This window comes from Otolemur garnettii, unplaced genomic scaffold (assembly GCF_000181295.1).
Source record: "Otolemur garnettii isolate 467f Iridium unplaced genomic scaffold, OtoGar3 scaffold00166, whole genome shotgun sequence".
In the NCBI taxonomy this organism is placed as follows: Eukaryota; Metazoa; Chordata; class Mammalia; order Primates; family Galagidae; genus Otolemur; species Otolemur garnettii.
The window spans coordinates 3,110,027-3,119,673 of record NW_003852561.1 but is presented as its reverse complement, the minus strand read 5'-3'; the positions used below and the strand labels follow the sequence as shown (position 1 = coordinate 3,119,673).

The window sequence follows — 9,647 nt, the reverse complement described above, 5'->3', positions numbered from 1 at the left end:
CAAGGTGAGAATTAGAATGAGGGCCCCAAAATTCTGTGAAGGAACAGACTTAGCTAAAAATAATGATAATAAGCTGCCAATGTCCCCTCCTTTGTTTGATAATAGTCACTGTCCCCTCATTTGCTTCTCCAAAAATTGCTACTCTGGAGGGCACATCTGGAAATTGTAAAGATTCTTAACCTTTCTCCGTAGATAACATAACCTGCTTGGACTCTAGAGTTTTTGAGTTATCTTCCAAGACCTGTATTGCATAAAGTGACCAGATTTTAACATTGGTAAAGCGGGACACCACTGGGGGGGGGGCAGGGGGGCAGGGCCTGACAACAATGTAAACTTTGATAAGCAGTTCTCGATAATCAGTTCTCAATAATTATTTGTTATTATTAAAGTTTAACATTATGAAATTAACAAAAATAATGTAAAACTCATATCCTGGTGAAATAGCCATATGGCAGCCAAACCGTATATTCCCTTCCTGTTCTCCCACGTTCCCTAGCTTGTCGTGCATTCTTTCCAAAAATCGGGACTTTTTAAAAACGCCACAGGACAAATTGTTAAAAATTGGGACTGTCCCACCAAAAGCCGGAAGTCTGGTCACCTTACTCTGGGGGGGAGGGGAGCTACTTGTTTGTTCCACACAGTTTGGCTCCTTCTGAGCAAACTGTCCTTGCCTAGAAGCAAGGGAGGGAGCCAGTCTCCTTCTGATACCGATTCCTGGGCGACCTTGCCCAGGAGGAGAGTAGAGAATTTACATTAACCTTTTCATTTCCAAATGAAATTACATTAACTTTTCCATTCCCAAATGGAGTTACATTAACCTTTTCAGCAGCCGAAAACCATGTATTCCCTTCCCATTCTCCCGCTGTTACCTAGCTTGTCGTGCATTCTGTCCAAAAATCGGGACTTTTTTAAAACGCCGAGGGACAAATTGTTGGAAATTGGGACTGTCCCGCCAAAAGCGGGACGTCTGGTCACCTTAGTATTGCAGTGGAATGATCCACTCAAGCAGCGCCCCCTGCCAAGGGACTGATAGTTCCCCCCAGAACCCGGCCAACTAGCAGACCCTGATTGCCTCATCCTGTGCCCAAAAAACTGTCTTTAAAAGCCCTGTTTCCCAAATTCTTGGGGAGAAACCGTCTCCTCGCTTAGCGCTATTCGGAGTAGGCTTCCTCTGCTGCACACCCTGCTATCTCTGTGTTCAGGCTTCCTTTTGGGCAGCGCGCAGGTGAACCCTGGTTGGCCGGCAACACGAGGGGAATTTATCCCTATCAAATGGATGCTGTCCCATCCTACAACTGTCCTTGGTAACACTGCCACTTACCGGCTGGGGTCATTTCACTACTGACACTACTGCCACTGAGCAAGGGGACCCAGGGAGCTGAAGGGTCGCCGGCTTCGCCGCCCGCAGGTTGGTGTCCGTGGGTCAGGACTCTGTAGGGGTTTACACTTGCTGGGACGTCCCGCCGGGAAGACCGGCTGTCCCCCAACTCCGGGGCCCTCAGCGTGGGGCGCGCCGCAGGTGAGGTGGAGAAGGCCCTCACCATCTTAAGAAAGAGGGCAGGCAGACACCGCGGTGTTAAAGGACTCCCCGGGAGCCTCCACGGACGTGACAGGAGAGCTTCCAGAGGTCAGTCCTCCGCTATCCCAGAGTGCCCCGGATCCCGGAAGTGCCAGGCTTCCCGGAAGTGCCGGGGTGGCTGACAGAGCCCGATCCTGCCTGGTAGCTGCAGCGAGCTGGGTTGCGGTTCTGGGGCCTGGGTGAGGGCTGGAGGCTTGAGTGGGACTTGGCGTGGGGGTCGCCAGCGGGTTGGGTGGCGGGATGATGGAGGAGGAGGAATTGGAGTTCGTGGAGGAGCTGGAAGCCGTGCTGCAGCTCACGCCCGAGGTGCAGCTAGCCATAGAGCAGGTGAGCGTTCCGCCCCCTTAGGGGAGAGAAGCTCGGAGGCTGAGGCAGCTCCGGGCGGTTGGACTTGGGGAGGGGCGGGGAAGAAGCAGTCTTTAGATCTCCATCTAAAGATGGGGGCTGTGTGCAGGAGAGACAGCGAAGGTTTGCGGGGAGATGGAGGTGGAATAGGGTTTCTGAATCGAGGGAGGGAAAAAATTCCTTTCTAGGCCGTGATTGCCTTTGGAGGATGGGGCGTCCTGGTGGGTTTGGGCAGAGGAGCCCCTAGGAGAGGATGAATCTGGAAGACAGGGCTCCATGGGTGGTAACCTTAGGCTCTGGGAGTTGCAGGGGTTCCTTGATTTACCAGTCCAGTGTCTCTGCTCCTAGTTCTCAAGCTAGTTCCTTGTGAGTGGTGCAAACTTGGAGGAGAATGTGACTTTAATTTCTGAAGCTGATGGCAAAGCACAAGTTAAATGTTGGAAATAACCCCACTACCCTACTTTAAAGGTTGAAAATTCCTGCAGTTGATTAGTTTGGGTTAGGATGGAGAATATTCCTTGGAGATCTCTCATCCTTGCAGGAACTCTTAGTTGACTAACTCTCCTTTCTTTGAATTTTTAATGGTAATGATGTCAGCAGTAGCGATTTCTTGTATAGGACTTGCTCCCTCTACCCTTGTACAGGCTATTGCTCCTGATAAAGGGAGAAAATCTCCCTTAAAGAAATTGTCCGCTCGGCGCCTGTGGATCAAGTGGCTAAGGCGCCAGCCACATACACCTAAGGTGGCGGGTTCGAATCCAGCCCAGCCTGCCAAACAACAATGAGGGCTGCAACCAAAAAATAGCCGGGCGTTGTGGCGGGTGCCTGTGATCCCAGCTACTTGGGAGGCTGAAGCAGGAGACTTGCTTGAGCCCAGGAGTTGGAGGTTGCTGTGAGCTGTGATGCCACAGCACTCTACCCAGGGGGATAGCTTGAAGCTCTGTCTTAAAAAAAAAAAAAGAAAAAGAAAAAAGAAATTGTCATAGGTTATAATTTAAGAAAAGGAGGGTTATGCCTCGTTTAATGACAACTGGGAAATTTTTCTGAGTAACACTTTGCTTCTCCTACTGCAAATAGTTAACATATATTGACCATTAATGCTTATCATGGGCCAAGCTTGTGGCCTGTAATCCCAGCACTTTGGGAGGCCAAGTCAGGAGAGGATTGCTTGAGGCCAGGAGTTTGAGACCAGCCTGGGCAACATAGTGAAACTGTATCTCTATAAAATTTTTAAAAATTACCCAGATGTGATGGTGTGCACCTATAGTCCTAGCCTCTGGGTAGGCTGAGCAAAGAGGGTTACTTGAACTCAAGAGTTTGAGGCTATGGTGAATTATGATGATACCACTGCACTCCAGCCTGGTGACAGAGGAAGACCCTGTGTCTTAAAAAGAAAAAAATCCTATGGTTCAGCAGCTATACTAAATAATGTATTTTTATTGTCCCATTTGTAGACTTTTGGGCGTATCACATGTGTCATATTGTGAGGATTCCAGACAATTGGGCAGAGCTTTTAGTATTTAGTCCTCACTGTTCTACCACTCACTGTCTTTTGACAGAAAAAGACATGCATTTCAGTTGCTCTTTAGACCTAGTGGGTTCTGATGGGAAACACCGATAACACAATTACTGTTTGACAGGGATATCAGAAGAGTACATTTTTTACTATTTCTTAAGAATAAATGTTAATTATACTATTTCTTAAGATTAAGTGTGAAGCATAGGCTTATTTTGTAAGCAGATGTCTTGATGTCAAGACGAACTCAGAATTTTTTGTTACTTTAGCATTCTAAGATTGAGTGAAGTTTTGCAGACAATTATGCAATAGCACATTTGTAAAGAGTAGAGGTATGTGAGAAGTCAAGAAGGGTTGGTATAATGGAATTACATTTTACTCAGAGATTAAGTTTCAAAGTTATTGCATAAAGTGAAAGTCACTACAGACGTGTTACCCTGGAAATTCTTTAAATTGCTCCTGAAGTACATTGTTATAGGCATTTCTTTGCTAAGTCTAGTACACTTGAGTGATTGGTTCCAGTGCTGGTGGAAGAATATTACTGGGTGAAGTAGTTGATTTGTGTTAGGGACCTACTGATATGAAAACATATTGAAACCTAAGACAACACCCAGGAGTGGTGAGAGAAGGGCAGCAATGGAGACCAACTGAAGGACGTGAACACTTCCCATCTCTTACTTCATGCTCCTGGTGGAGCACACATTCATAGCAGGCCAAATTGCCTGTATTTCCTCTGGTGAATGCATATAATTGAGAGGCTGTGTAAATTACGTGTGCATATGATCTGTCTCCACCATAAATGTATATTATGGAGACAGAAATGCTAAACATTTAAAAAAGAGAACGCCTTCACTTTCTTCTCACTTCCTTCCACCTCCCCTTGACATTGTACTAACCTTAACTCATAATTATCTTAGAAGACATTTTGATTGTTCGACACAGTATTTCTTTGGAAGCTTTCTTTAGGGATGAAATTGTATCTTGAGCTGGTGAAGTCCAGTACCCAGGGGATCATTTGACTGCTTTTATAGCCTCCTTTGTTACATGTTCTTCAGGTTGTGACTTTGCAGGGAGTTAGCTATATTTCTTAGAGGTGGCTTGCTTTCTTCTGGTAACCTGAATGCCAGCTCTCTATTTCTTGACGCTGTCTAAAACATACAAATTACTTCAGTACATAGTGAATTCCACTTCAGAGACATCATTGAACTATGGTACATGAGTCTGTTATCAAAGCTTCCTTAATACAACTGTGTCATCAGCCAGTTAATCCAGTAGTACACAGTGCCTACTGACTTTTCCTTGTCCTTGAGATTTCCTTGATATTGGTAGAACTTTTCACATTTGCACTATTAGTTGTGCCAAGATGTTGAAAATTAAAGATTCACCTTAACAGATATTTTATTTGTTTAGAAAAGTATCTGTTTTATATGAAGCATTAGAAAATGAAAAAAGATTTGGTTTTTGTCATCAGGAAACTTACGATCTAATTGTGAGGAAAGAAGTAATACGTAAAATAAGAAGATGACAGTTTTGTTTTCTTGTATTAAAGAGACAAACACTTGCTATGTTGCCCAGGCTGGAGTGCAGTGGCACAGTCATAACTCACTGCAATCCCCAGCTCTTGAGCTCATGCAATCCTCTTGCCTCAACCTCCCAAGTAGCTACATGCCCTACAATTCCCAGCAACTTAAAAAAATTTTTTTTTTTAAAGACAGGGTCTTGCTATATTGCCCAGGCTGATCTTGAGCTCCTGGCCTCAAGGGATCCTCTGACTTTAACCTTCCAAAGCACTGGGATTACAGGCATGAGCTGCCATATACAATTTGTAGTCATTTTTAATCCCCTATTTTAAAAAATTGATTGTCTTTTTAATTGACAAATTTAAAAATTACATGTTTATGGTATACAACATGATGCTTTGGTATATAATCCTCTCTTTTTGTGTAGGTATTTCCAAGCCAGGATCCTTTAGATCGAGCAGATTTCAATGCTGTCGAGTATATCAATACCCTGTTCCCAACAGAGCAGGTAAGTATAGAATTTTGGGTCTCCTTTGTTTCAGTGGCCTCTGGCTCATCCTGAGTGTTATGATTGGTGTGTTATACTATCTAATCCTAGGGCCCTCGATAAACAATTGAGAGTTAAATTCAAATCAGATTGCATTGTAACCAACAAGGTAGTAAGCCAAGTTTGTTAGAGTGGAATTCTTTGTATAGTGAGCACAGTATAGAAGTTGTACCCTTAGATTGTAAGAGTCCTCTCAAATTTTCTGTTGTAAATTGGAAAGCAAGAAGAATTTTTATAATGTTAAAAAAAAAAAAAGTGACAAGTGAGGGTCAGTCTGGCAAGATAAGCCCAGAGTCATAAAGTCACTTTCACCCTGGCTTGGCATCCATAGCACAGTAGTTATGGCACCAGCCACATACACCAAGGCTAGCAGGTTCGAACCCCAACTGGGCCAGCCAAACAACAATGACAACTGCAACAAAAAAGATGGCCAGGCATTGTGGTGGGCACCTGTAGTCCCAGCTGCTTGGGAAGCTGAGGCAAGAGAACTGCTTAAGCCTGAGAATTGAAGGTTGCTATGAGCTGTGATGCTATGGCACTCTACCCAGGGTGATATAGTGAGACTCTGCCTCAAAAAAAAAAAAAAAAAAAGTCACTGTCATCCTTATTTCAAGATATAAATTTTTAGACTTTATGTTTTTTGTCTTGTTTTGTTGGGCAACTCACCTACACCTACACTCATGAGTTTTTCTTACAGAATTGGTTTTTGGGTATTTGAGTGAGAAGTAGACCAGAATTGGAAGCAGCATAGTTGGGAAAAGGGCAGCTAGAGCTCTGTTCAGATTTTCATCATTGATTCAACAAATGTGCATTGGGATCTGCCATGTCTTGTCAGTTACTGTGCCAGGTGCTGGAGATACATTTAATCATGAATAAGACCCAGTCTGGGCTCGGCACCTGTAGCTCAGTGGCTAGGGTGCCAGCCACGTACACTGGAGCTGGCAGGTTCAAACCCAGGCGAGGTCTGCCAAAGAACAATGACAACTACAACCAAGAATAGCCGGGTGTTATGGCAGGCGCCTGTAGTCCCAGCTGCTTACGAGGCTGAGGCAAGAGAATCACTTAAGCCCAAGAGTTGGAGGTTGCTGTGAGCTGTGACTCCATGGCACTCTACCTAGGGTGACACAATGAGACTCTGTCTCAAAAAAAACCAAAAAGACCCAGTCTGTGCCCTTGAGGTGTGCATGAGCAAGTGGAGGGAGAGCTACTGGTAGATGCTGGTGAGGTCTGTGATGCTACAAAGAGGAGCGAAAGAACAGTTCTTCCTAGGAAAATCAAAACCTCCAAGAGAAGAGAGTCTGTCTGCCAAGTCTTAAAGGATTTATTCATTCGTTCATTTAGTCAGACTCATTAGGCATTTATTAAGTGTCTGCTAAGTACTAGGCACTATTTTTAGAAACTGGAAAGAAATGGTAAGCATGACAGGTAAAGTTCTGGTCTCATGGAATCTAGTGTGAGGAGGAAGACAAGAAACAAATCAACAAATAAATACACAAGAAATTATCAAATGTGGTTAATGCTCTGAATCAAAGCAGGTGCATTGATAGGACAGAGTGGCATGGGTGGGGAGTCCTTTAGATAAAGGAAGCTTAAAGGGACACTCCCTCTAAAGCTATTCTTTTTAAGCTGAGACCAGATAGATATGAAGGAGCCAGCCTTGTGAAAATCCAGCAGAATGTTATTTTAGGCAGAGTGAGCGGCCAGATAAATCTGACAGAATGAGGAAGGAAGGAAGGTCTTTCTAAATATATGCAAAGGCTCAGAAAGGGAAACAAAGTGTGCACAGTGATCAGAGCCCTGTAGAGATGAGGCTAAGAAGTGGAGCAAGGATCTGAAGGATCTCTGTCCTCTAGGCAACTCAGTGAAATGTTTTTTTTTTACAGAATTAAATTTTACTAGGCTAATATTTAAGCCTGCATTCTCAAAACGTTATGTACATATTCTAGTACCATTCTTTTTTTTTTTTGGAGACATAGTCTTTTTTCACCCTGGGTAGAGTGCTGTAGCATCATTAGCTCACAGCAACCTCAAACTCCTGGGTTCCAGCAATCCTCTTGCCTCAGTTTCCTGAGTAGCTGGGACTATAGGTGCCTGCCATGACACCCAGCTAGTTTTTGTAGTTTTAGCAGAGATAGGGTCTCACTGTTGCTCAGGCTAGTCTCAAACTCCTGAGCGCAAGCAACTCCCCTACCTCGGCCTCCCAGAATGCTAGGATTATAGGTGGGAGCCTCACTGCTCGGCCTCTCTAGAACCATTCTTCAATAGATTAAGTTTTAGTAGTATTTGCTATATTCATAAAGAATAAAAACAGAGGTTTTAATATTTTCTGGTAACATCCCAAGGAACAGTATGGCAAAGCCCTTGGGGATACATCCCTCTTATTCTGGAGACTGTTACTGTAGGCAGTGGGTATTCATTGAAGGACTTTTGGCAGGGTCATATCGAGATCAGATTCACGTTTTTTAAATTCCATCTGGCAGCAGACTGGGGGATGAACTAAAGGCCAGGTAGGCAAGACTGGAGGCAGGAAGACCATTTAGGAGACTAATATATTCACTCACTTGGGAGAGATGAGGAGAGCCTGAAGGAAGGCTATGGGGCGGAGAGAACGAGATCTGATAGCTATTTAGGGGACAGAAGTCACACAATTTGGTGTCTGAAGGGTGAAGCTAGAGGGTCAGATAGAAACCAAAATTCACTAATTCCCTTACTGTACAAAAATGTCCTACTCTGCCTAGCTTTATAAGAAATACAGGGGAAAAGGAGTGAGCAAGGCAGGTATGGTCCTTACCAACACAGAGTTTATAGTCTATCTTAATAGGTAAAGACACAATTAACAGATGATAAGTAAATTACGAAGTTAAAATAATTTGTATAATTACTCAAGTTTACTTGCTCTTAACTGTAATAATAGTTCACCTTTATTGGATGCTTTCCAAGCACCAGGTGCTATTCTACGCCTTCAGGGGTATCCAACTTGTGGCCCAAAGGCCACATGCAAAATTAGGCCACATGTAAGGACTTTCTTGCAGATATGTGGTGGCAGATATCATAAAAATTATGTGATTATGTGTGGACCTTTTTTTTTTCTTGGCTCACCAGCTTTCCTTAGAGTTTGTGTATTTAATGTGTGGCCCAAGACAACTCTTCTTCCTTTGTGGTGCAGAGAAGCCGAAAGGCTGGACGTCCCTTCCCACTTTGTTATCATTCTTGTTTTACAGTGAGGCAGAGAGGTAGAAAGAAAGCTCAGCTTACACATGACAGCATTGTCATGAAGGAATCATACTAAATACGGTGGAGGCGGAACACCCAGGGCCTGAATTTAGTCTGAGAGATCTGAAAAGGCTTCCTTCCCCGGGCAAACAGCATTTTAGCAGAGCATTATAGGCCAAGTTAAGAATTTTGAGCTTTGATTTCTAACCTCACAGAGTGGGTGGGTACCTTCTCCCAATGCCGAGTGGAGGGAAAAAGAGCAGTTTTCGTTGGAAAGTGAAGTAGGGGTAAGGTGTAAGGGTGAGTTTAGTTTTGAACACGTTCAGTCATCCAGATGGAAGTGTGTAGCTTGGTGTTTGTGGAGCTCATAATCTCTGTCATTGTTAATATCTTGGCATATATCCTTTCAAACTTTCTAATGGACATACTGATTGATAAAATAAAATTTAAAAAATGAAGTACTGTGTGATTGTCTTTTTTGAGATTTCACAAATAGCCTTTATTATAGCCCATCATTTTGTATGAAGGGGGAATTTTAGGAACTGGGTGGAGACAGACTTTTGGGAACAAGTATAAAGGTAGCGATTGCTGACTCACCAAAACAAAGTATAAAATTCGAAAATTATATGGAAACCACCAGATTTTCCACCTCTTCCTGATACATTTGTGTATTTTTTAAAACTACTAAAGGTAGCACAATTGTTATTCCACTGATTCAGTTATATGTCTTGTCTAATTATACTCTCATGAACATAATAATGTGTAGTGAAGTTTCTTAGAGTAACTCAAAAAAATTGTGACACAGAGTTAACTTTATTTCCCTGGTCCCAGAATTACACCTAACAGTTCATCTACCAACCAAGATTCCCATGGACTTTGATGAAAAGATAACAGAGGCTCAGCGCCTGTGGCTCAAGTGGCTAAGGC

At 43.5% G+C, this 9,647-nt stretch overlaps 1 protein-coding gene across 1 annotated transcript in view; it reads left to right on the top strand.

Moving 5' to 3' along the window:
- The first annotated feature begins 1,681 nt into the window (after positions 1 to 1,681).
- VPS53 (VPS53, GARP complex subunit) overlaps positions 1,682 to 9,647 on the top strand; it is a 135,342-nt gene continuing 127,376 nt past the window's right edge. Inside the window, exons 1-2 of the mRNA XM_023519263.1 lie at positions 1,682 to 1,906; positions 5,388 to 5,468. Of these exons, the coding sequence (XP_023375031.1) occupies positions 1,820 to 1,906; positions 5,388 to 5,468 (168 nt within the window). The 5' untranslated portion in view covers positions 1,682 to 1,819. The remainder of the gene's footprint in view (positions 1,907 to 5,387; positions 5,469 to 9,647) is intronic.